At 45.4% G+C, this 27,732-nt stretch overlaps 1 protein-coding gene across 9 annotated transcripts in view; it reads left to right on the top strand.

The window, feature by feature from the left end:
• CadN (neural cadherin) overlaps positions 1–27,732 on the top strand; it is a 724,585-nt gene that overhangs the window by 424,059 nt on the left and 272,794 nt on the right. For all 9 annotated transcript variants that reach the window (XM_069324325.1, XM_069324357.1, XM_069324337.1 and 6 more), the window contains 3 exons: positions 8,519–8,701; positions 10,790–10,848; positions 14,624–14,754. In XM_069324325.1, the coding sequence (XP_069180426.1) occupies positions 8,519–8,701; positions 10,790–10,848; positions 14,624–14,754 (373 nt within the window). The remainder of the gene's footprint in view (positions 1–8,518; positions 8,702–10,789; positions 10,849–14,623; positions 14,755–27,732) is intronic.

Below are 27,732 nucleotides of genomic sequence, written 5' to 3'. Positions count from 1 at the left end.
CATGAGTTGTGTACAGATATGCAACATATTCACTCCCTCTTACCTGTGTCAACCTAGCCAGGTTCATACACTTGTTCATACTCAATCCTTGACTACATGTAGAATGTCTGCCATTTTCTTCCCTAATATTCCTTTTGAATTAATTTGTTTAACATGATCTAACCATCTGTGTACACTCTTCTCAATCCTATAATTTGCTGAATTTTGCAGGCAACATCTTTGGGTGAATTATTGTTCTTCATACGAACACCCTTCTTCTCAGATTATTCTTTTCTGCTATTATTTTTTAGATTTTTTATTTTTTGCCAGACACCAGCATTTTGATACATTGGCTTTATGGTAGGTTCTACTACCCCCATGGAGTGGCATTTCTATCTTGGTCACTTTTTCATTGCTTTAGCCACTTAATTTTTTGGACTGTTTATTCTCAAATGAGTTTGACTATAAAACACACTGAGTATTTAACCCTTTAAATGTATTTTTCATTTGTAAATAACCTAGGCCACAGTAGTCATCATGATATGCTCCATTTTCATTATTATTGTCAAGTTTTTGGAGGGGAGCCCCATCGGCTCCCCGGAGCTATCCAGGCTGAATGGATATGTATAACTTTCTGGCATCAATGTTCACGGAGTTCTTGCCTACCGGGGACCATGAGTCAGAACCTGACCCCCCTCAAGAGAGGTACAAGGAGCAATGGCCTATAGAAACCCCCGTGTGGTTGTGAGCATTCTATGTCTGCAATAGACTGGATCAGGCACCCAGAAAGGTAGGCGCCCCAAAACAAACCCTTATTCTGGTGAAACTATTGCTACCAAAAGCCGAACGAGTGGACAGAACTCCCCCAAACGAAAATTAGCAAATGAGCATGACGTCATTATGTCGCAGCGCCGCTGTCTGCGCACCCCCTTTCCCCAGAAGGGGGAAGGGGGAGCACCAGACCCCCCATGCTGGCAATCCACTCTGCAGTTCTCAGGCTGATATGTTACTGGCATGATCTTGTGCCCTGGCTCCAGTGATTTGTCTCGGTTACTGTGCCTTGTGGTGTGGACTGTTGTTACTGGTGGTGTTCAAGCCAGGAGTAATATTCTTCAGTACTCGGGCTGCATGTGCCTAAGGTCACCTTCCCTAGGTGCCCTGTAAGTACTGCCCTTGGGGCTTGGGGCCACCTTCCACATGTCACCTCAGGATCTACCCCCGCTGTGTCTTTTACTGCTCGGTACTTGGCCACCTTAGGAGTCCTCTGAGGTCTTTGTTGCCCATGATTGCCTCTGGGTCGGGGTAGTTTTTGTCACTGGTAGAAGCCCAGGGTACTGCACAGCTAGGTTTCACCTCTTACAGTGGCCGGCTCTGTTCCACCTGAGTACGTTGTCCTCTTGCAGGGTTTTACTTTTGTTTTTGTTTTTCTTCCTGGTGAGGGGGGGGGGGGTGGTCTGCCTTGGTGGTTGTCCCTTCTGTGTTGGGGTGTATAAATCTATCATTATATCTATTCTCAGTTTTTGTGTGGTTGGTGGTACTCCTTGCTAGGACTCTGTGAGTGGATGCATACCAGGTATTTATTAGCAGATGTTTGGTAGTCTTGGGTGCCGGTTTGCAGTACCCTGCCTGGGCTTCTCTTAGAGTGTTAATAAGGCTAAGGGCCCTGGGAAACCTCTGCGGGGGCTCCGTGGTCCAATGGATGTGACCATTGAGTCCCCTCTCGCTTTGTGCGAGATAGAAGGTTGGTCTGTCCCCTTGTCTCTGGGGGACAATCACCGGTTGTGCCTCTGCTATGCTGCCTGTTGGGTTGGTGATTTTTTTTGACCCGGAGTCGTGCGACGTTTGTTGTCTGTATGAGCTGCAGTTCACCCAAGCTACTGATCATGATATGAGGGTGCAGGCAGCAGCTGCATTGCATGCTAGGTTTAGGTAGCTGTAACGCCCTAGGTTAGTTGCTTCCCCAGATGCCCCCGAGACGGCCCCATTTTGGTTTTATGGACCTGGACTTGGGGGGTGGGAAACGCTTCGGCTCTGGTTCCGTTCTCCCCTCCTTGTCTTTCCCCTTCTGTTGTCCATCCGATTCCTCTTCCGTTGCTTCTAGTTCCGAAGCATCTGAGGGTTTTGGAGTCAGGGCAGGGTTTAGTTGGTGTTGAGACTCGGGCAGTCTCGGGGGAGTCCCCTTCAGGTGGCTTCGTTGTTGGTCTCCCATCTGTGTGCTTTGTCTCAGCGGCAGTAAGAGGTTTCCTGGCGGTCCTCCCTGTTTTTCCTATCACTGCGTAGGTGTTATCTTCAGGTTATCTTCAGATGATTTCGGGGCTTTTAGTGTCCCCGCGGCCCGGTCCTCGACCAGGCCTCCACCCCCAGGAAGCAGCCCGTGACAGCTGACTAACACCCAGGTACCTATTTTACTGCTAGGTAACAGGGGCATAGGATGAAAGAAACTCTGCTCATTGTTTCTCGCCGGCGCCCGGGATCGACCCCGGGACCACAGGATCACAAGACCAGCGTGCTGTCCGCTCGGCCGACCGGCTTCCCTTGTACTTCGGTCTCTGATAGGGTTGTTTTGATCTTCCTTTCGTGGTTGTTTCAGGACAGTCATCTTATGCCAAATACTGTCGCCTCCTAATGTGCGGCACTGGCAGAGACACTTCAGCTTGTGTTCGGTATTGATGTTACATCTGCTCCATTCCGCAAGTTGTCTCGTGCGTTGTTTCACCTCCGGCCTGCTCACGCGTCATTTGAGCCCTCCTGGTCCTTGGACCGGGTGCCCTCTTGCAACTCTTCTCGGTTTGTGGTTGTCCCTTCGGTACAGGATTGTTTATCCAAGGCTCTTTACCTGTTGGCATTGGCCTCTGGGAGGTTGGGTCAGGGAGCTTTATGTTCTCTGCCGCCGCAGGGGTTTCTGCTCTTTTGGTCCTGGTAGTAGGTTTGTTCGGTTGCAGTTGTCTCTTTCTTTGCTGGCGAAGAATGAGACTGCTGCTTTCCAGAGGGGTCATTGGGTTGTTGATGATTGGTTGGTGAGGCCATGGGTGCATCATGTCTTGTGCATGGTTGCGGCTCTCCACCATTATTTGCGTGCCACGGCTTTGGTGGCCGGGAATGCGCTGTGGGCTGATCCAGTTTCCCTTCTTCCCTGTTCCCAGGCTTGGGTCTCCCAGTTCGTCTGCAGGATTATTAAGGTTAGGCAACCTGTGTTCTATTCTCGTGTCCACGTCGTGCTTAAGTTTACTGCTTTACCTGCCGTCTTTGGCATGTCTTGGGTTGACATTTGGGCATGGGGTTTTTGAAGGTCGAACAGGGTCCTGGCCGCTCGCTATAATATTAATGTTCCTGGACCTCGTTGGGCCTGCGTTGCATTATGTCGGCGGTTGCAGCCAGTTGTCTCGGCTGAGCGTTGAGGAGTGAGGACTGATTGCTGCCGCCTGAGTAAGTCCCTGTTTTTCCTTGTCTTTGGGTAGTTAGCTCCGGGGAGCCAACAGGGCTTCCCCCAGAAAACCAGCATTGAATGTAATAAAACGCCATTTTCTGGGTGAGTCCCGGAGGCTCCCCGGCATCCCTCCCCTCCCCTCCCCTCCCCTCCCCTCCCCTCCCCTCCCCTCCCCTCCCCTCCCCTCCCCTCCCCTCCCTCCCTCCCCTCCCTCCCTCTCTCCCTCCCCTCCCTCCCCTCCCTCCCCTCCCTCCCTCTCTCCCTCCCCTCTCTCCCTCCCCTCCCTCCCCTCCCTCCCTCCCCTCCCTCCCTCCCTCCCTCCCTCCCTCCCCTCCCTCCCTCCCCTCCCTCCCTCCCTCCCTCCCTCCCCTCCCTCCCTCCCTCCCCTCCCTCCCCTCCCTCCCTCCCCTCCCTCCCTCCCCTCCCTCCCCTCCCTCCCTCCCCTCCCTCCCCTCCCTCCCTCTCTCTCTCTGGTTGGCGGTGTTTTCACTTATTTTGACATCCAGCCTAAGAACTGCAGGGAGGATCGCTGGCTTGGGGGGTCTGGGGCTTCCCGTTCCTCCTCCCAGGGGGGGGGGTTGCGCAGACAGCTGCGTGGCGACATGACGACGTCATGCTCATTTGCTAATTTTCGTTTGGGGAGTTCTGTCTACTCGTTTGGCTTTCAGTAGCAATAGTTTCACCAGAATGGGGGTTTGTTTTGGGGTGCCTACCTTTCTGGGTGCCAGATCCGGTTGATGGCAGATATAGAATGCTGCCAACCACACAGAAGTTTCTATGGGCCATTGCTCCTCGTGCTTCTCTTGAGGGGGGGCTAGGTTCTGGCTCATGGTCCCCGGTAGGTAAGAACTCCGTGCACATTGACTGACGCCAGAAAGTTATACATATCATTCAGCCTGGATAGTTCCGGGTAGCCTCCGGAACTCTCCCAGAAAATGGCGTTTCATTACATTCAATGCTGGTTTTTTTATACAGTGATGTAAATAGAGAATGGCTATAATATATCTATATCTGTGGTTGCAATGGAGTTACACAAGGCCCATGAACAATTTTCACTGTTGTTTGTAAATGTTATCATGGGATGAGGTTATCATGTACCTGGGGCCTGCAATTATCATCAAGTCATGAATTGAGGTCTTTCCCTCCTATATTTAAATCCTATGTCTAGAGCACTTCCCTAGACAGTACCACAACAAACAGGTGGGTTGAAAGACACTTAATTTAAGCTGTTACACAGAATAAGTGTACATATTACATTGTTGGCCTGTAATACAGTGCTCAGTCACTGCTTTTATCACTTATGTGGGCATAAATTGAATTACTGAACACAAACACTACAGTTTGTAAACTAATAATTAGAGCAATGAACATGAAAGCCATCCAAATTGAATATCCTCCCCAAGTAACTGCAATGCTGGTGTTTTTCCCAAGTAACTCCAGTGATGGTGTTCTCTGCAAGTAGCTCCAGTGCTGGTGTCCTCCCCAAGTAGCTCCTGTGATGGTGTCTTCCTCGAGTAGCTCCAGTGTTGGTGTCCTCCCTGAGGAGCTCCAGTGCTGGTGTCCTCTTCAAGTGTAGCTCCTGTGCTGGTGTCCTCCTCAAGTAGCTCCAGTGTTGGTGTCCTCCCTGAGGAGCTCCTGTGCTGGTGTCCTCCCCAAGTAGCTCCTGTGCTGATGTCCTCCCCAAGTAGCTCCAGTGCTGATGTCCTCCCCAAGTAGCTCCAGTGATGGTGTCCTCCCCGAGTAGCTCCAGTGCTGATGTCCTCCCCAAGTAGCTCCAGTGCTGATGTCCTCCCCAAGTAGCTCCTGTGCTGATGTCCTCCCCAAGTAGCTCCTGTGCTGATGTCCTCCCCAAGTAGCTCCTGTGCTGATGTCCTCCCCAAGTAGTTCCTGTGCTGATATCCTCCCCAAGTAGCTCCTGTGCTGATGTCCTCCCCAAGTAGCTCCAGTGCTGGTGTCCTTCCCAAGTAGCTCCTGTGCTGGTGTCCTCCCCAAGTAGCTCCAGTGATGGTGTCCTCCCCAAGTGTAGCTCCTGTGCTGGTGTCCTCCCCAAGTAGCTCCAGTGATGGTGTCCTCCCCAAGTAGCTCCAGTGATGGTGTCCTCCCCAAGTAGCTCCTGTGCTGGTGTCCTCCCCAAGTAGCTCCAGTGATGGTGTCCTCCCCAAGTGTAGCTCCTGTGCTGGTGTCCTCCCCAAGTAGCTCCAGTGATGGTGTCCTCCCCAAGTAGCTCCAGTGAAGGTGTCCTCCCCGAGTAGCTCCAGTGCTGGTGTCCTTCCCAAGTAGCTCCTGTGCTGGTGTCCTCCCTGAGGAGCTCCTGTGCTGGTGTCCTCCCCGAGTAGCTCCAGTGCTGGTGTCCTTCCCAAGTAGCTCCTGTGCTGGTGTCCTCCCAAGTAGCTCCAGTGCTGGTGTCCTCCCCAAGTAGCTCCAGTGCTGGTGTCCTCCCCAAGTAGCTCCAGTGATGGTGTCCTCCCCAAGTGTAGCTCCTGTGCTGGTGTCCTCCCCAAGTAGCTCCAGTGATGGTGTCCTCCCCAAGTAGCTCCAGTGATGGTGTCCTCCCCAAGTAGCTCCTGTGCTGGTGTCCTCCCCAAGTAGCTCCAGTGATGGTGTCCTCCCCAAGTGTAGCTCCTGTGCTGGTGTCCTCCCCAAGTAGCTCCAGTGATGGTGTCCTCCCCAAGTAGCTCCAGTGAAGGTGTCCTCCCCGAGTAGCTCCAGTGCTGGTGTCCTTCCCAAGTAGCTCCTGTGCTGTATGTCCTCCCTGAGGAGCTCCTGTGCTGGTGTCCTCCCCGAGTAGCTCCAGTGCTGGTGTCCTTCCCAAGTAGCTCCTGTGCTGGTGTCCTCCCCAAGTAGCTCCAGTGATGGTGTCCTCCCCAAGTAGCTCCAGTGATGGTGTCCTCCCCAAGTAGCTCCAGTGATGGTGTCCTCTCCAAGTAGCTCCAGTGATGGTGTCCTCCCCAAGTAGCTCCAGTGATGGTGTCCTCCCCAAGTAGCTCCAGTGATGGTGTCCTCCCCAAGTAGCTCCAGTGATGGTGTCCTCCCCAAGTAGCTCCAGTGATGGTGTCCTCCCTGAGTAGCTCCAGTGCTGGTGTCCTCCCCAAGTGTAGCTCCTGTGCTGGTGTCCTCCCCAAGTAGCTCCAGTGATGGTGTCCTCCCCAAGTAGCTCCAGTGATGGTGTCCTCCCCAAGTAGCTCCAGTGCTGGTGTCCTCCCCAAGTAGCTCCAGTGATGGTGTCCTCCCCAAGTAGCTCCAGTGATGGTGTCCTCCCCAAGTAGCTCCAGTGATGGTGTCCTCCCCAAGTAGCTCCAGTGATGGTGTCCTCCCCAAGTAGCTCCTGTGCTGGTGTCCTCCCCAAGTAGCTCCAGTGATGGTGTCCTCCCTGAGTAGCTCCAGTGCTGGTGTCCTCCCCAAGTAGCTCCAGTGCTGGTGTCCTCCCCAAGTAGCTCCAGTGCTGGTGTCCTCCCCAAGTAGCTCCAGTGATGGTGTCCTCCCCAAGTGTAGCTCCTGTGCTGGTGTCCTCCCCAAGTAGCTCCAGTGATGGTGTCCTCCCCAAGTAGCTCCAGTGCTGATGTCCTCCCCAAGTAGCTCCTGTGCTGATCTCCTCCCCAAGTAGCTCCTGTGCTGATGTCCTCCCCAAGTAGCTCCTGTGCTGATGTCCTCCCCAAGTAGCTCCTGTGCTGATGTCCTCCCCAAGTAGCTCCTGTGCTGATGTCCTCCCCAAGTAGCTCCTGTGCTGATATCCTCCCCAAGTAGCTCCTGTGCTGATATCCTCCCCAAGTAGCTCCTGTGCTAATGTCCTCCCCAAGTAGCTCCAGTGCTGGTGTCCTTCCCAAGTAGCTCCTGTGCTGGTGTCCTCCCCAAGTAGCTCCAGTGATGGTGTCCTCCCCAAGTGTAGCTACTGTGCTGGTGTCCTCCCCAAGTAGCTCCAGTGATGGTGTCCTCCCCGAGTAGCTCCAGTGCTGGTGTCCTTCCCAAGTAGCTCCTGTGCTGGTGTCCTCCCTGAGGAGCTCCTGTGCTGGTGTCTTCCCCGAGTAGCTCCAGTGCTGGTGTCCTTCCCAAGTAGCTCCTGTGCTGGTGTCCTCCCCAAGTAGCTCCTGTGCTGGTGTCCTCCCCAAGTAGCTCCAGTGATGGTGTCCTCCCCAAGTAGCTCCAGTGATGGTGTCCTCCCCAAGTAGCTCCAGTGATGGTGTCCTCCCCAAGTAGCTCCAGTGATGGAGTCCTCCCCAAGTAGCTCCAGTGATGGTGTCCTCCCCAAGTAGCTCCAGTGATGGTGTCCTCCCCAAGTAGCTCCAGTGATGGTGTCCTCCCCAAGTAGCTCCAGTGATGGTGTCCTCCCAAGTAGCTCCAGTGATGGTGTCCTCCCCAAGTAGCTCCAGTGATGGTGTCCTCCCCAAGTAGCTCCAGTGATGGTGTCCTCCCCAAGTAGCTCCAGTGCTGGTGTCCTCCCCAAGTAGCTCCAGTGATGGTGTCCTCCCCAAGTAGCTCCAGTGATGGTGCCCTCCCCAAGTAGCTCCTGTGCTGGTGTCCTCCCCAAGTAGCTCCAGTGATGGTGTCCTCCCCAAGTAGCTCCAGTGATGGTGTCCTCCCCGAGTAGCTCCAGTGCTGGTGTCCTCCCCAAGTAGCTCCAGTGCTGGTGTCCTCCCCAAGTAGCTCCAGTGATGGTGTCCTCCCCAAGTGTAGCTCCTGTGCTGGTGTCCTCCCCAAGTAGCTCCAGTGATGGTGTCCTCCCCGAGTAGCTCCAGTGCTGGTGTCCTCCCCAAGTAGCTCCAGTGATGGTGTCCTCCCCAAGTAGCTCCAGTGATGGTGTCCTCCCCAAGTGTAGCTCCTGTGCTGGTGTCCTCCCCAAGTAGCTCCAGTGATGGTGTCCTCCCCAAGTAGCTCCAGTGATGGTGTCCTCCCCAAGTGTAGCTCCTGTGCTGGTGTCCTCCCCAAGTAGCTCCAGTGATGGTGTCCTCCCCAAGTGTAGCTCCTGTGCTGGTGTCCTCCCCAAGTAGCTCCAGTGATGGTGTCCTCCCCGAGTAGCTCCAGTGCTGACAACCTCCGCCAAAGCAGATACTATATTTTGATGCTGAGTATATATCTAATTGCCACTCATAACATGAATCATTTCTTGACTTACAGAATAATGGTCCACAACAATTAGCCTCAGAAGCTACTATATATGTAGTTTTGGAGGATGTTAATGATGAAATTCCACTGTTTACTGAACGTGAACAGGAAACCGTCCTTGAAGGTGAACCAATAGGAACAAAGGTCACACAGGTTAATGCTATCGACAAGGATGGAACATATCCAAATAATGAAGTACGTGCCTAATTTTATATTTTGTATGCAATTAAATTACATCTTATGTCTTTGTTGATTATTTAGTTGGGTAAGGATCCCGTCGGCACAGAGAATCTTAAGTTGTGGGACAAAGAATTAGGCGAGAATTCTGGTAAAGTATTACAAAATTTTGCCAGCCAGTTAGATAATCCAATTAATCATTTTCCTAGTAAAAAAAAATTACCAGATTAACTAATAGGTCATATGCAACTACTATTTTGAAATTAGTATAAATAAAGTTGTCATTGCCATATAAAAGAAAATACTGTACTGTAAGTTGATTTGATTGCAAATCAATTGCAGTAGTGAATATGTTTTCTTACACACAAAAATCACAATAGCATGATGCATCAAATGAGCAAATCCACAAGGGTCGTGACGAGGGTTCAAACCTAGTCTGGCATCTGGGATCCTCTCGGACGTAGGTTCGAACCCTCGTCACGGCCCTTGTGGATTTGTTTATTTGTTTTCTGCTCTGATTCAGACTTAAAATGTCGCAAGTCAGCGGACTACCCCTACTGAGGACTCGTGACATCAAGAAAGTAACAGTGTTTTCCATCTAGTCATTATGATGCAGCGGAGTTAATTAATTTTTGCAAAGTAAAATAGGGATTTAATCTTAATAATATTTTAATATATTATCTCAGGAAATGAGATATTTTACCCATTAATCTATCTTAAAAGTGAAGTTGTGTGTTTTATGCTATTTTAAACTATATATTGCCATTGGATAACAAAAAATATTCATAATGATTTACCTATTCCTGCACAACACAATTTGATAATTGTGGAAATCTACTTCCTGAGCAAGACAGTTGGTGCTTCCAAGGCTTGATTATTGAATGTTCCATTGGAGAATATCACTGCAATCAATAAAAACATAAGAAAAAAAATGAAGTCTAAGGCCTATTGTCGCATATGAGTCGGCTCCTATTTATATTCGCCCAATCACAGGGATCTTTTCAAACATGGCAACGAATTATACTGGTGGCTGGGATGGCATTGTAGAATAGCTCAATCCAATCTAGAGTGACTACAAAAAATCAGCTGGGGAACATGCAGATCCCTCCTGGGCATCACAGGGATCACCAAGTAGTTCTCTGACCAAATTATTTATACTCCACAAGACTGGCAAGAGTGGAGTGGACCAACTGGAGGAAAGTTGTCAAAATGCAACATATTAATGGGGCATCTTGAAAATCCTTTGGCAGGCATCTGGTGATGAATGCTTGATTGGCCCTCCAGAGGAAACTGAAATCAGATATGAGAGGTTGACATAAAAAGAGAAGAATGCCTTGAATGGCAAACTTCCAAGGATCATGCACCTATAGATACATCTGCAGCTGACACAGCTTGACTGCTGCAGAGCAGCATTGGTAGCCTTCACATGTAATATTGCAAGGCACCATAGTGTGAATGTAAAGGAAAAGAGAGAGTGATTCTGACTAAAATCCTGGAGGTAACAACATTTCAAAACAAAGTATATGATCAGTCCTAGGATGGACAAACCATTTCTGAAATAAGATTGAGCTCCACTTGAAAACAGAAGCTTTATTTTGAACAAGAAACTAGAGTTACAATGACGGTTCATAAACACAAAAGTGACTAAAAGTGACCAAAGGTGATGAAAACATAATAAAAAAAAAAAGTCACATTTCTTTCTCTTATCAGGATAGTGAACTTTCATGAAAGTTCACTATCTTGATTCCCCCCTGGCCAGGGCCAGCAGTGTTACCATCTTAGTCATGATGTTCTAATGTGATTAATAATCCTGATAACAGATAAGAAAGAGAAATACAACACTGTATTAAGATAGCAGATGGGCTCCAGTGTGCCTTTTCATGGATTCTGGTACAGTGCTCCATCTCCTGTAGGCTATACGTAGAGTTTGTTTGAAGTTCTTCTACATTTAATAGTTTTAGGTCCTCTATTAATTAAATTGTTTGCTTTGTAGACCATTGATGGCATATATTTTTTTATATTATGGTAGAAGACTTTCTTTTTATAAAGGTACTACAGTATTACTATTATTATTATTATTAATATTGCTATTTCTTTTTTTTTCAGGTTCTCTATCGAATTGTAGACAGTCCTCGAAATGAGGGTCGAGATTTTTATGAGATCAGGTAAGGTTACAGGATTATTGTGTGTTTTGAGTCATGAATTTTTACCTGTGTGCATGCAGCTTCCTCTGTTGGTACATATACACACACACACACAGTGGCATGTAAGTGATCTATCTTGAGGTTATCTTGAGATGATTTCGGGGCTTTAGTGTCCCCGTGGCCCGGTCCTCGATCAGGCCTCCACCCCCAGGAAGCAGCCCGTGACAGCTGACTAACACCCAGGTACCTATTTTACTGCTAGGTAACAGGGGCATAGGGTGAAAGAAACTCTGCCCATTGTTTCTCGCCGGCGCCTGGGATCGAACCCAGGACCACAGGATCACAAGTCCAGTGTGCTGTCCGCTCGGCCGACCGGTTCCCTTACGACCGGTGATGGTGTAAGAATAAGAGAAGGAAACCTGCTACCTATGTGTGACTATGGGGGGGAGTGGGATCTAACTCTCTCTGCCCTGCCTCTCAGCCATTTATACCTGATGCATTATCCAGCTTCCACCCTGTCCTACCCCTTTTTAATTTAAATAGGCTTCCCTTGTCTTTGTCTATTCCTCTCACTCTTGTATGTAGTTATCAATTCTGGTACTAATCTACCTGCAAACCTTTGAACATTCTCAAGCTTCTGTTTACGCTTCATGAGGTGTGGGTTCCATGCTGGTGCTGCATACTCAAGTAATTGTTTCACATAGGCAGTGTATATGGACTTTAGAGCCTCTTTGTTTAGACCCTTAAATGAGGTTCTTGTATTTGCTAACTTCCCATATGCTGCTGATGTTATCTTGTTCACATGAGCACCTGGTGTTAATGTGGTGGTATTATGTCTTACTAAGTAATGGTAATGTCTTCTTACATACTTAATAACATAGTATAAAAAAACAACTTTTGTATTTGTGAATTTTATGTAAAGATTTACACAGTCTTTTGCACTAGCACTACCTCCATTGTTTTACCTGCATGCTCTTTCCCATGCTTCCCTCAAGGCATGTGAGAGCAAGTGTAAAAGAGGGGGGGGGTTCTTTAACCATTGTTCTAGGATTGCTCTCTGACTGTAAGTGGGCTGTAGGTCAGGTTTTTTGGTTCACTTGAATCCAAGCCGCCCACCCCTGGTGGGCGGTTGGTTTGGTACTGGGTTTACTTCCTTTTCCTTGACGCCCCAGACAGGTTGATTATGAGGCCAGCTGAGCCACCTTCCCTACTTGCATCACATACTCTGCTTTATTCTAGGCACAGTATGTTTCTTTTGACAAATACAACTTTTGGATAGGCCGGATTTGGAAGTGGACATGGATGGATTGCCAGTTGTTTTGTTAATTTTATATAGGGTTCATGGGGCCTGTCTCCTGGAGCTATTGGGCTTCATGCAGTTCTCCCAACTTTTCTGGTTTTGTGTAATTTTCCTCTTTGTTCAGAGCCTGAGTGGAGAATGTATTGCTGTGTCCCAGGATGCACTTACCTTCAGGGGTGGCAGTTTTTGAGGTCTGAGGAGGCTTTTGGCAGTTAGTGGTTCAAGTGCATTGGTTTCTGCTGCTAGCTTCATGCAGTAGCATTTTTGCCCCACTTTGGCTCCCACAACCTGCCTCAATCTGTTTTTGGCTGGTGGCGGACCGCTTGCTTGTCTCTGCCTCTGGCAGCTCTGCTACACCTGCATTCCCGCCTTCATCTGTTCCTGAGGGGCTCCTGGGTCATGCGGCAGTTGCTTGAGGGTTTGTGCAGGAGCCTGAAATTTGCCATGATGGTCTGCCTGCCATGTCGGGTGTGGCTTTGTCGGCTGTTCTAGTTCCTAGGGGGATGTCCCTTCCACCTCTCTTGTGTCCACTGTGTTCGGCCTCCGGGGGCTTTGTGTCGGTTGCTGCATTGCCGGCTCCCTCTTCAGGTTTTTCGGGGTTCAGTGCCTTGGCGCCTACCCGAGCCGTCGCTCGATGCGTTCACGGACGCATTGTCTCTCGGCTGGGGCTTTGTGACTAGTGTTCACCAAGCTGGCCAGGTTCAGTGGGGGTCCATAATTCCGTCGTGCTCACAGGACAGTGTGGGAGTTCGCGGTGGTGTGGATGTCCTCCGGAGGGTTCGGATCGCTCGTAGATCTACGATCAGGCTCCATTCGGACTGTTCCCTGGGGGTTCAGTGCCTGAACCGAGGGGGGTCCAGCTTGAGTTCGGTAATGCTTGATTTTACTTCTGCCCCATTCCGTAAGCTATCGCGTGCGTTGTTTCACCTCTAGCCTGCTCATGCGCCTCCTGAGCTGTCCTGGTCTTTGGACCGGGTGCTCTCTTTTCTCTCTCCTTCTCAGTTTGTTGTGGCCCCTTCGGTTCAGGTTTGTTTTTCTAGGGCTCTTTTTTCCTGTTGGCATTGGCTTTTGGGAGTCGGGTTAGGGAGCTTAATGCCCTCCTCCAGCGCGGAGGTTTTTGCTCCTTCAGTCCTGGTGGTAGGTTTGTTAGGTTGCAGCTATTTCCTTCTTTTCTGGTGAAGAATGAGACGGCTGCTTTCCGGGGTGGTCCTTGGGTTGTTGATGCCCTTGATGTTGCTTGATGCTGGTCAGGCTGGGGGTGCATCATGTGTTATGTCCGGGTTGTGGCTCTCTGCCGTTACATATGCGCCATGGCTTTGGTGGCCAGGGATGCACTGTGGGTTAACCCGGTTTCCCTCCTTCCCTATTCCCGGGCTCGGTTCTCTCAGTTCGTCCGCAAGGTTATTAAGTCTAGCCAGCCTGCCTTCTACCCCCGTGCCCATGATGTTCGTAAGTTTGTTGCCTTGGCTGCCGCCTTTGGCAACATGTCTTGGGTTGACATTCAGGCATGGGGTTTTTGGCAATCGAAGAGGGTCCTGGCTGCACACTTATCTTGTGACTGTTCCTGAGCCTAGTCGGGCCTGCGTTGCTTTGGGTTGTGGTTGCAACCAGTTGTCTCGACTTAGCGTTGAGGAGTGAGGACTGACTGCCGCAGGGGTAATTCCCTCTTTTTTCCGTCTGTGGGTAGTTGGCTCCGGGGAGCCGACGGGGCTCCTCCTTCCCCCCCCTCCCCTGAAAACCGGCGTTGAATGTAATGAAACATCATTTTCTGGGCGAGTCCTGGAGGCTCCCCAGCATCTCTCCCTCCCTCCTGGGCGGCGTTTTTTTTTCGCGTATTTTGACATCCAGCCCAAGAACTGATAGTTGGTTCGCCAGTGTGGGGGTCTGGGGCTCCCCCTTCCCCCTGCCAGGGAGAGGGTTGTGCAGACAGCGGTGCGGCAACTTGATGACGTCATGCTAGTTTGCTATTTTAGTTTGGAGAGTTCTTTCCACTCGTTCGGCTTTTGGTAGCAATAGTTTCACCAGAATAGGGGGTTTGTTTTGGGACCCCAGACCTGCCAGTCTGGGTGTCAAACCTGGTCGATGGCAGACAAAGAATGCTCCCAACCACATGGGAGTTTCTAGAGGCCATTGCTCCTCGTACCTCTTTGAGTGGGGCCAGGTTCTGGCTCATTGTCCCCTGTAGGCAAGATCTCCAAGCACATTGACTGATACCAGAAAGTTATACATATCCATTCAGCCTGGATAGCTCCGGGAAGCCTACTGGACTCGGCCTGAAAATGGCGATTTATTACATTCAATGTATTTTTTTTTTTTTTTTTTTTTTTTTTTTTTTAAGCCTTATTTACTCCCAAGAAAAATATGGGACTGAAGTGGAAGGGCTGTTATCAAAGGGTTAATGTGCCATCTTCAAAATTTTTATACAAATTTTCTTTCCTTTAATTTATTGTATCCATCTGTATAGTAAATAATGTTGCTTATTCAATTTTCTTACAGGGAGCGCACAGGTGAAATATTCACAAGAGTAGAATTTGATCGAGAAGAAAAGCAAGCTTATGCTTTAGAAGTGGAAGCTCGAGATGGAGCTGCCTCGGCCAGGCCAAATGCGAATGGTCGACCAAATACAGGTAGAGTGAAGATACTAGTTTGTAGTGCTTAGTAGTACAGTAATACTTTTTAACTAATGATAATATACACTGTACAATGTTCTCTTTTTGCAAAAAGTAGATGTGTTAAATGTTGAAAAACATGTGATGTGCAGAAAATATTAGATCATTACTAGAAAAGACTTGTATAGTTAACAATACAGTATAAGAGAATGGAGACAAGTCCTGTGTTATGACATAGACCCTACATTATGACTGGGGTACATGTTCAAGTAACTGTAGATAAAGTACCGTAGTATTATGAAGGAATCTTATACCGTACTTGCTTTGCCACATGTAAGTTGAAAGTACACATGGATAAAATAAATAGCTACATTACATTTGATTCATCCCCACTTTATATGAGAAATTGCCGGTGAAATATACATAGCACCTTTGATGTGCACACCTGTTTGTGTTTAATCGTTTGTGAAATTTGTTTGTGGTGACCACTTTTCCATGGTGCCCTTGATGCAGGTACATAATAATGTGAGATGTTCATATCGTATCTTATGTTGAAATGGTAAATGAATATGTTTGGTACATTTGACTTGAAACAGTAGTGGTGTTACTGTTGCTGGGGACCCTGGGTAGTCATATTTTGAGGCACCCTTTAGTGGCTTCATCAAAGAAATGTGTCTTTTTCTCAACTGTCACTGTATTTCTCAGATTATGCTTTCCGTGTGTGTACCGACGACATATTTTTCTTTTGGCACATCATTATAATGGTTTCGTTTTGGAATGTTAGCAGAGGATATCTAAACTCTGTGGGAATATAGACATACTAGAATTAGAAAGGGAATAAAATGCAGTCATTCTCATCCCAGATAATACTTACACAGTGGTACCTACACAGTGGTACCTTTGTTTACGATCGTAATCCATTCCCAGAAAAGCGTCAACCAAAAATTTGTCAACCAAAACAAATTTTTCCGTATGAAATAATGTAAATTGAATTAATCTGTTCCACACCCCCAAAAATATTAAATTAAAAATACATTTTATACCGAATAACACACGTTTTGTTCTAGCTACAGTACAGTGTGTATATCTTACCTTGAATGAGGACTCTCTTTGGCTTACGGAAGACAGTGAGGAGGAGGAGAGGTGTTAGTGTTAGGAAGGGGAGTCTCCTTCCACTATAACATCAGGCAGTGATGACTTTTTTAGGGTACCCCCTCTATGTTCTGCCTGCGTACCATTAGGACCTGATTGTGGCTCACTGCTTGTTTTTTTCACCAAAAACCTGTCTAGCAACACTTGGTTTTTCCCTACGCTGTAACACTTGTCTGAAGTGAGACATCACATTGTCATTAAAAAGGTTAGCACAATGGCCTGCTACAACTTGATTTGAGTGACACTTTTCAGCAAAACTGCAATTCTTCCCATACTGCACACATTTTCTTAATAAATGAGGAAGGGACATCCTCTACTCTACATCAACAACTCCTACCATTTTCATATTTACGAATGATCTCTTGGTTTTTCCTCTTGTCATCCTCACAACTATTTTCTTAGGTTGAACTTTACTACTGACTTTCTTGGGACCCATGACGTGATAAATAATAACAACTTTTATGTTAAAAAAAAAGCAAAAAAAAAAAAAAACAGGCAAACAATGAAATTCTTAACAAAGAATTCAAGCACGGCCATGGTCGTCACTACGTGGGATAAGACTTGTAAACAAACTGAGAACCCCCCCATCCCCAGCACCACGCGCTCATTCGACTGATATGCGTATGAACAGACATCGTCTTCCAAGTAAACCATCGTATACCAATTTAAATTTTACAAGAAATTTGATGTCATATACTGTACCAAAAAATTTGTACTCTAGTGCAGTCGTCAACCGAGATTCTGCTGTATTTATTCATAAAAGGAAGGTGGCATTTTGGAATAACAAGCTTACCAAAGCATTTACATACAGGTATGTATGTATTTATGTATATATTGGTTGGCAGCAGGTTTTCATTTAGACATGTTTCATTGAATGTAACTGCATATTTTGTGTTGGTTATCTTCTTGTTTTTGGCTTCTATACCTTTGACTAGTGCTCTTGCATCTTGGTTTAATTGGAAGAAGATTCCTCCAAATGTCATCTTTGTTTAAGGTAACTAGAAGAATTAAAATTAACTGTAGAATGTGTTGACCAAATCACACACTGGAAAGTGAAGAGACGAAGACGTTTCAGTCCATCCTGGGCCATTCTCAAGTCGATTGTGATGAGGGAATTGTTGTTGTTGTTTTAGATTTAGCTACTAAGAATAAATGTCCATGTAGCATGGGGTATGGTGAGCCCGTCTAAAATAAGAGGGATGGGAGGGACATCTACAAAGGGATGAGTATCAATAGAAGGAATTCAATTTCTTTATTATGCACCCCATACCCATCCCGTTTAGGATTACAGAGGCACATAACCGGTTCAGGAACTGAACCCTCTAGTTCGTGTAGCTAAGCAAATAACAATTTTTTGACGCTAGTTACCAAATTATTATTGTTATATATACATGTACACATTCTCATACATACATACATGTACATATACATATGTACATACATACATGCATACATGCATACATACATGCATAAATGCATGCATACATGCATACATACATGCATACATACATGCATACATACATGCATGCATATATATATATATATATATATATATATATATATATATATATATATATATATATATATATATATATATATATATATATATATATTGTGACGGTAACGCGTTGGTGTTCGGCTGTTTAAGGCTAGGGGTATGGCCTCGTCACATAGTTATAAAAAAAAAATAGAAAAACTGGAACGTCGTCTGTGGTAAGGTAAGGAGAAGACACACAAAACACAAGTAAACTTTAACAATGAAATTTTAATTACGTTAAATAAATCAAAACATGAATAAAATGCACAAACAAATTCTTATAATAAAATCAATCAATCAAAATAATAAGAATACTTAAATGACACAATGAAAAGTTACGTTAAGGCAAAATAACAAGAAGTGCAACACAAAGTTAAATGGGAGGTGCTGGAATATTGGCTTTAAGCTATCACCTCTCTCAGTACACGCTAACGTCTAGCTGGGAGGAGTGATAACCACGAAAGCACTGAACATTCTGAGGTCTGAGGTCGTGGCGACCCCAGACATCAAGTAGTATGGGGGGGCGAGTGCAGGTGCAGCCAGACCGGCGACCAATCAGCGGGGCCGGTAGCGATCAACGAGTAGTTTGGCGGTTTGAGTCTGAACAGGTTTCTCTGGCTGCAACGTTTTGCGCTCTGGCAAGCCTTGCTGGTGTTGTTGTCGTTGTTGGACATTTCTTCCATAGTAGTATTATATAATTTCAACGACGTAATTATGGAGGGAAGAGCAGGCTCAATCTCTTGAAGGAGATTATCGTCACAACTCTCCCCCGAAGCCTGCGGTTCTGGAAGAAGTACGTCGTTATGTGGTGGAGTAATGGATGGAGTCGCTTCTACTTCATAAACTCTGGAGAGATCATGGGCTAAGATGTTGTCAGACTCTTGGTATAGCGTGTCTCCAGGTTGAATTTCTGCAGTTAGCAAGCCCATAGTAGAAGACGTTGAGATGAGAAGTGGGCGTGCTGCAGGAGGTGTAGGGTGGTGTGGTCCGGGTTGATGGTGGACCGAGCACTTTTCAGGTGTGGAGTGAAGTGCTGAAGCTTCAGGATGAGGAAGAGTAGCTCCTTGCCAATTGTTCCGTAGATCCTTGTAGCAGTAGTCGCTGACAGGTGTATTCTTCTCGCCTCGTTGTTGCATCACGACACCACCAACGTCGGTACCCCTAGCGTCGACATGGAGGATGAAGGGTTTATCTGACGAGGTGAGAGTGGAATTAGAAGAGGGCAAAGGAGCACGATTATTATCCTGAAAGCATTTGGGAAGATCATTAAGGATTTCGGAATTAGAAAGCGCTGACTCCTTGTCAGTGCTTTCGGGAGGAGAAGCTGGGAAGGTCTCACTGTGGATGTAGGGTTCTGTGAAGGTAGAACAATTAGTCAAGACAGTGGGAGGAGTACCATTATATTGCTTCAGGAGGTTGACGTGGCACAGCTGGGTCTTCCGCCGCCTATCTGGAGTCTCTATCACGTAGTTGTTATTATTCCTGCACTCTTTGACGCAGTAGGGTCCTGAAAACCTGTTTTGTAAAGGTGAATCTGGGATAGGGAAATAGGCAAGGACGAAGTCTCCCGGCTTGAATTTTCTTACTTTGCTGGTCTGGTCGTAATGAGTCTTCATTCTCACCTGGGCTTTCAATAGATTATCATGGGCAAAGCGGTGGACTCTCTCTAGAATGTGTTGAAGGTTTTGAAGAAACTGGGGCACATTCTGATGCTCACTGAAGGTGGCATCTCTGAGAGAGTCTTTGAAAGCCTTAAGGGGAGTACGGCACTTACGGCCGTAGAGCATCTCATAAGGAGATACTCCTAGGGACTCATTGGGGAGACTTCTGAAAATACACATTATTAGGTCAATCTGCTTATCCCAATCCTTTGAGGTTTCACTACAAAACTTTTTCAAGAGTGCTTTGATGGTCTGATGACTACGTTCAAGAGAACCCTGTGAAGCAGGATGATAGGGGCTGGACAATACCTGTTTGATGTTGAACTCCTCCAGTGTCCTTTTGAAGAGATCACTGGTGAAGTTGGTACCACAGTCACTTTGAATCTCCCTGGGAAATCCGTATTGAGTGAAGATCTTCAATAGATGTTTTATAACCGTAGCAGCCGTGATGTTCTTCACTGGAACTGCTATGGGAAATCTGGTGGTAGGACACAGGATGGTTAGGATGTAGGCGTTACCTGAACTGGTCCGAGGTAAAGGACCAACACAGTCTATTATGAGTCTGTGGAAAGGTTCCGCAGGCACCTGTATGGGAATCAGTGGTGCTCTGGGAATGGAGACGTTCGGCTTGCCTGCCATCTGACATGTATGACACTGTTTTACGTACTGTTTGACGTTATTTACCATACCTGGCCAGTAGTAGTCTTGACGAATCCCATGGTAAGTCTTGTTGAAGCCGTAGTGGGAGAATGCTCCGTGGGCCAGGTGTAGAATAGTGGGCCGCAGGCTGGTGGGAATCACAAGTTGTTCGATGTTGGCCCAATCGTCCTCCTCCTTCAGTTTACTGGGTCTATATCTGCGGTAGAGCAAGTCGTTCTCTAGGAAGAACCCAGGAATACTGTCGGGTTGAGTCTCAGCCTGGAAAAACAATGGTGTTAAAGTAAGATCTTCCCTCTGCAACTTACGGAACTCCAACTTGGTCAGATGCGGGGGTAGTTTCTGAGGGTCTTGAGGGACAGCGGTAGCAGTAGAGTCAGCTGGCGGTGGACGTGCGGCTTGTGCACGGGTGGTCTCGAGAACCGGAGGAGAAACTTCATCACTCTCTTGAACCTCTGCTGGAACATACTCAAGAATAGGGTTTATTGGCACAGAGTTACACACCTGGGGTTTGTCCATGACGATAAGGTTGGTCGGTTGCAGGTCTTCTGCCAAGTCGTTGCCTAGGAGAAGTTGCACTCCAGGCATGGGAAAAGGCTTTTCCCTGACGGCGACTTGGACTTCCCCGTTCACGTAGGGACAATCCAGGTGGACTCTGGCGAGAGGGTATGGAGTGGTAGCAGTGAGGTCAGTGATGAATACGGTTTCTCCGGTGTAGACGATGTTGGGCACAGCCGACTTCAAGATGATCGATTGTAGAGCCGCTGTGTCCCTCAAGATCTTCAATTTGAAACGTCCCTCCGGATTTGAACCGTTGGCAGAGACAGTTCCAGTATACAGGTGGTTACTGAAAAGAGAAAGATCATTAACATCAACACCAACATTCATCACAGGCTTACCGGACTTAGGAGGAGTTGGTTTGGGTCTTTGTTGGTCAGTGGTTCCCTTGTATTGAGACTTACCACACTTGTCTATGGTATGTCCATAGAGTCTACAATACTTGCAGTACAGTTGTGAACCAGCTTGATCGGGGCTCACCTTCTCGTAACTGTACCACGACTTCTTACTGGAGGATGGTTCGGGTGTCAGCCGGTGGATGAGGCTGTAAGTGTCAGCCGACTTAGCACACTTCAGGTAGTCGGTTTCTTCTTTATCTGCTAAGTAGAGGCGGACAGGAGGTGGCACACGTCTCAAGAATTCTTCAACAAGCATCAGGTTGACGAGTTCTGTAAAAGTAGAGACATGTGCTGCTTCCAGCCATTTCATGAAATACCTCCGTTTCGTGTTAGCAAACTCGAGGAAGGTAGTGGTACTTGCCTTCAGGTGGTCACGGAATTTCCTTCTATAACTTTCGGTGGAAAGTAGGTAGGCGTCCAACACTGCTTGTTTCAGAGTGTAGTAGTCATTCTCAGACGCCAAAGTACTGAGTGTGACTGCAGCTCTACCTGTAAGATGGACTCTGAGAAGTGTGGCCCATTGGTCGACAGGCCAACTGAGTTGATTAGCAAGGGTTTCAAAGGTGGTAAAGAACACATCAACTTCTGCTTCTACAAAGGATGGCATTAACTTACTTGCATGTGATATATTAAAACTGACGGGAAGATTGGCAGTAGCTTGCTGGCGTTGAGTGAAGTGTGAAGTTTCCAAGGCGATTTCACGTTGACGACACTCTAGAGCCAGAGTCGCTTGTTGCTTGTCAGGTTCGCGTTGTAACTCTAACTCGCGTTGTTTGGTTTCGAGCTGTAAGCGTTCCCGCTCCTGGAGTGTTTCAAGCTGTACTCGCTCACGTTCATGGAGTAATGCGAACTCACGTTCGTGTTCTTCTCTCCTCAAGGCGGCCTCGCGTTCTCTGAGGGTGATTTCTCGTTCTTGTTCTTCTCTCCTCAAAGCAGCCTCGTGTTCTTGTTCTTCCCTCCGTATGGCAGCTGTTCGTTCTTCAATCTTGGCCAGCTCTAGTTTGAGTTTCAGCGTTGCCAAATAAGTTTTATCTGCAATATAGTAAGTTTCATGAGTTTCAGAGTCTATCTTACCTTGCTCTAAATAGTAATCCAGCAACAGGTTGTGTAGGTCATTTTTGTTGGCTTGGTAGGGAACTTCTAGTTGATACTCATGTGCAAGAGTTTGTAATTCAGTCCTCTTGGCACGACTTAAAGTCCCTATTTCACCTGCTGGATTTGTACGGAAAGCTTGGAGACGAAACATGGTGAAATTAGCAAATAAAGGTACACGAATATTCAATAGTGAATGTCAGAAACAGGACAACGTGGCAACTGGTACCTATCCTGTGAGATCTTTAACAATTAAAGTTAAGTAAAAGATGTTAAATGATTAAATTAAATCAAGGGCGCAGGAAATCTTGTACCTGGTACTCATGTAAGAGGATAAGGGCAAGAAAATCCTACTAACAAATGAAACAAAGTTTCGAAAACAAATGAAACAGTTAAATGCTTCAAAAGTAAAATTGGTAGTCCAAGGATGTAGGCATACCTTGCCGAGTCTCTATAGGACATAAAGCAAGTTTTTCCTACTGAATTTAATATGATACTTACAGAATTAGCGAACTTTTGTGCTCTGAAAAAATAAGCTAATTCCCTACCGTTGTATGTATCATCATCTCTGACTGACGTGTAGGGGTGCGAGGTGTCAACTGGTGACGAGAACTGCTGCTGAGGTCCCAATTCAGCAACTAAAGTTCGAGCTAGAGGAACTATGGCCCTCTTTGTCCTCCTACAGTCAGATTGCAGAAGATTGGGTACTCTTGACCCGGGGCAGACCACAGTACCAGGGTACCAATATGATGATCTGTCAGAATGAGAAATATTCAAGGGACATAGATGGTAAATACGAGTAATAACACGGAGGGAGAGATGACCAATTAAGAGTATGACTGCGGCCTACAGTCACCACGTAATCCAAAGTTGTCTCACCTTCACCATATGTTACTCTCGTAATGCACAATACACCGCACCTTATAAAAAATGAAAGTGAATATGAAAAATAGTAAAGCTACGTTAACAAAGTTAAATACGCTTACCATAAATTACCACTTGGCACCAGTACCTGAGTGAAGCTCCCGGACAGGCCCCCATATAACTTGTGACGGTAACGCGTTGGTGTTCGGCTGTTTAAGGCTAGGGGTATGGCCTCGTTACATAGTTATAAAAAAAAAATAGAAAAACTGGAACGTCGTCTGTGGTAAGGTAAGGAGAAGACACACAAAACACAAGTAAACTTTAACAATGAAATTTTAATTACGTTAAATAAATCAAAACATGAATAAAATGCACAAACAAATTCTTATAATAAAATCAATCAATCAAAATAATAAGAATACTTAAATGACACAATGAAAAGTTACGTTAAGGCAAAATAACAAGAAGTGCAACACAAAGTTAAATGGGAGGTGCTGGAATATTGGCTTTAAGCTATCACCTCTCTCAGTACACGCTAACGTCTAGCTGGGAGGAGTGATAACCACGAAAGCACTGAACATTCTGAGGTCTGAGGTCGTGGCGACCCCAGACATCAAGTAGTATGGGGGGGCGAGTGCAGGTGCAGCCAGACCGGCGACCAATCAGCGGGGCCGGTAGCGATCAACGAGTAGTTTGGCGGTTTGAGTCTGAACAGGTGTCTCTGGCTGCAACGTTTTGCGCTCTGGCAAGCCTTGCTGGTGTTGTTGTCGTTGTTGGACATTTCTTCCATAGTAGTATTATATAATTTCAACGACGTAATTATGGAGGGAAGAGCAGGCTCAATCTCTTGAAGGAGATTATCGTCACAATATATATATATATATATATATATATATATATATATATATATATATATATATATATGTCGTACCTAATAGCCAGAACGCACTTCTCTGCCTACTATGCAAGGCCCGATTTGCCTAATAAGCCAAGTTTTCATGAATTAATTGTTTTTCGACTACCTAACCTACCTAACCTAACCTAACCTAACTTTTTCGGCTACCTAACCAAACCTAACCTATAAAGATAGGTTAGGTTAGGTTAGGTAGGGTTGGTTAGGTTCGGTCATATATCTACGTTAATTTTAACTCCAATAAAAAAAAATTGACCTCATACATAATGAAATGGGTAGCTTTATCATTTCATAAGAAAAAAATTAGAGAAAATATATTAATTCAGGAAAACTTGGCTTATTAGGCAAATCGGGCCTTGAATAGTAGGCCAAAAAGTGAGTTCTGGCTACTAGGTACGACATATATATATATATATATATATATATATATATATATATATATATTATATATATATATATATTATATATATTATATATATATATATATTATATATATTATATATATATATATATTATATATATTATATATATATATATATATATATTATATATATATATATATTATATATTATATATATATATATATTATATATTATATATTATATATATATATATATATATATATATATATGCAAACAAGCCTGAATGGTCCCCAGGACTATATACAACTGAAAACTCACACCCCAGAAGTGACTCGAACCCATACTCCCACAACTGGTATGTACAGGGACGCCTTAATCCGCTTGACCATCACGACCGGACATAAGGAAGTGATAGCCGAGGCTATATGAACCACTTCCCCGCCGGCACTCGGATGGTAATCTTGGGCATAGCATTTTATCAAATCACCTCATTCTTTGGGGCACACGTGAGGAACACAAATGCAAACAAGCCTGAATGGTCCCCAGGACTATATACAACTGAAAACTCACACCCCAGAAGTGACTCGAACCCATACTCCCACAACTGGTATGTACAGGGACGCCTTAATCCGCTTGACCATCACGACCGGACATAAGGAAGTGATAGCCGAGGCTATATGAACCACTTCCCCGCCGGCAAGAACCACTTATATATATATATGAACCACTTATGTCCGGTCGTGATGGTCAAGCGGATTAAGGCGTCCCTGTACATACCAGTTGTGGGAGTATGGGTTCGAGTCACTTCTGGGGTGTGAGTTTTCAGTTGTATATAGTCCTGGGGACCATTCAGGCTTGTTTGCATTTGTGTTCCTCACGTGTGCCCCAAAGAATGAGGTGATTTGATAAAATGCTATGCCCAAGATTACCATCCGAGTGCCGGCGGGGAAGTGGTTCATATAGCCTCGGCTATCACTTCCTTATGTCCGGTCGTGATGGTCAAGCGGATTAAGGCGTCCCTGTACATACCAGTTGTGGGAGTATGGGTTCGAGTCACTTCTGGGGTGTGAGTTTTCAGTTATATATATATATATATATATATATATATATATATATATATATATATATATATATATATATAAATAAATAAATAAAAATGTGTCAAATTGAATATGACCGCATATTCTGTATTTACTATCTTCTGTTTTAGGGCTTCTATCCCTCTAACTATTTTCTTAGCATCAGGGCTTAGCTGAAAGAGGAGTTCTCCAAAACCCATTTTCGTAATTTCAAGGTGAAGAAAAGAAGTGAATTACTATAGAATGTATTACTTATTTATACAATTTGCACAACGTTTCGAACCTTCATGGTTCATTCTCAAGTGAAAAGAATTTTCAGAACTGGTTGATGTATACCTGCACTGGGTCAGGTGATAAGACAATAAAGGTGAAAACATGGAGGATACATAAGGGATAAATGGGGGGTGAAACATAAGAACATAAGAATAGAGGTAACTGCGGAAGGCCTATTGGCCCATACGAGGCAGCTCCTATCTACATACAAAGATTAATCAGTTGTAATTGGCCTGTTATGTTGAACAGTGTCTTCTGTGTTGGCATCGTTATGTTCTAGTCTTGTCCTTACTCTCATGGTGGGTAGAGTAAACAGTTCCGTGATTTGGGTGTTCATGGTAGGTTGTTCTATTCTTATGTGAATTGCTTCAAGAAATTGCTTCTCTTGAGGAAACACAGATGCCCAGCTATCTCAAGAAGGACAATACTACAGCAATGTACAGTATATTGTAATGGCATCAGGAGCAATTCAAAGGGAAATAAATGCTATATGGTCATGGCTGATGGAAACATTCAATGACCTCCCAGCTTGAAACTTTAACCTGTGAAACCTTCTCTACTAGCATGGAAGAGAGAAAAATCCTTGAAAGACAATTTCGTTGGAACCCAGTTTGTCAGACCAACAAGATCCTCCGAGTATACTATCTCCCTTTCATAGTTTTTTCTGGGGGGAACTCAACCTCCCCCATGTTGTATCCATCCATCCTTCATCCCTTCTCCCTCCCCTCCTCCTACCTTTACTTTGCTTTACTTTACTTTCCTAGTTCAACATTTTTACACCCCCACCCCCCCCTCCCCGTTACAATGTTCTACATAAACGTCTACATAAACGATCTACCAGAAGGAATACAGAATTATGTAAACATGTTTGCAGAAGATGCTAAGATACTGGGGAAGGGAGGAGATGCATACAATTGTAATTCCCTTCAAATTATTCTAGATAAAATAAGTGCTTGGAACGTCAATTGGCAAATGAAATTCAATGTAAATAAATGTCATATTATGGAATGTGGATTCGGAGAAAATAGACCACACACACAACTTACAAATTATGTGGAAAGGAATTACAGAAATCTAACATAGAACAAGACCTAGGGGTGGTTTTTGATAGTAAGCTGTAGCCAGAAGGAACACAACAAAGAACATTGTGAGAGGAACATAGGCGTCGCTTTCCAACTTCAGATTTGCTTTTAATTATATGGCTGGTGAAATACTAAAGAAACTTCTCATGACTTTTGTGAGACCAAAATTGGAATATGCAATAGTTGTACTGTGCCCAAATCTCAAGAAGCACATAAACTGAAAAAGGTGCAACAGCATGCTACAAAATGGCTTCTGGAACTGAAGAACTGAGTTACGAGGAGAGACCAAAAGGTGTTAAACATGCCAAAACTAGAAGATAGAAAAAAATGAGGTTATATGATCACCACTGACAAAATACTAACAGGATTTGACCAAATTGACAAAGAAGAATTCTTGAAACAAACAACTTAACAAACAAGAGAACACAGATTCAAATCAAGGATAGAAAGGTGCCAAAAAGATATTAGAAACTTTTCTTTTACAGAGTGGTGGATAGTTGGAACACGCAAAGTGAGGTGGTGGTGGAGGCCAAAACTGTCGGTAATTTCAAAAGAGTTATAGGACAGAGTACTGGGAAGACGGGACACTACAAGCGTAGCTCTCATCTTGTAACTACACTTAATCCTATAACTACACTTTGGTAATTACACACACAAACAAAACAAAAGGAAAAAAATTAGCTTTCATGCTCACATGTGTATGTTTCTCCAGTGAAAAAATACAAATGCAGTTATCAGAGCAAATACAAATACAAACTCAGAAACTCAGTGTGACTGTCAATAAAATGACACTTACATTGGACACTAATTATCACACCTTAAAGTTAATCCAGTAATATATCCCGTGGGTCAGATTATCTCTCTTTCACATCTTAGTAATTTCCTTTAAATATTCCTCTGGGAATAGTGATCAACTGTGTGATTACTATCTTTACAAGATTTATTTATGTCTTTTTGGAGGAGGAAGAGAGATGTATTTATTGTTGGAGAGAGTAAAGAGATGTATATTGTCGGAGAGGGAGAAGATAAATGTATACTGTACTGTATTGTTTGAGGTTGGAGAGAGAAGTATGTATTACTGGAGATGTATACTGTATATTGTTGGAGGTTTGGAGAGTGATGTATGCATTGTTGAAGGGGTGGAGAGAGATGTACGAGTTGGTGGGTGGAAAGAGATGTATATTGTGTGTGTGGAGATAAATGTATATTTATCACCACTCAACATACGTAGATGGTGAGGTGTAAGTCTCGTCCTCACCACACACTCAGACCTTGACAAAGCACTCAGGAATGTGTGAAAAACTTGGTGTAAATTCCTTACATAAATTTCACAAATACACAAGTGTGGGTTTTTATCCAATGTTGCTA

Source organism: Procambarus clarkii, chromosome 2 (assembly GCF_040958095.1).
Source record: "Procambarus clarkii isolate CNS0578487 chromosome 2, FALCON_Pclarkii_2.0, whole genome shotgun sequence".
In the NCBI taxonomy this organism is placed as follows: domain Eukaryota; kingdom Metazoa; phylum Arthropoda; class Malacostraca; order Decapoda; family Cambaridae; genus Procambarus; species Procambarus clarkii.
The sequence above is the reverse complement of the archived record's forward strand: the minus strand, read 5'-3'. Positions and strand labels throughout refer to the sequence as shown.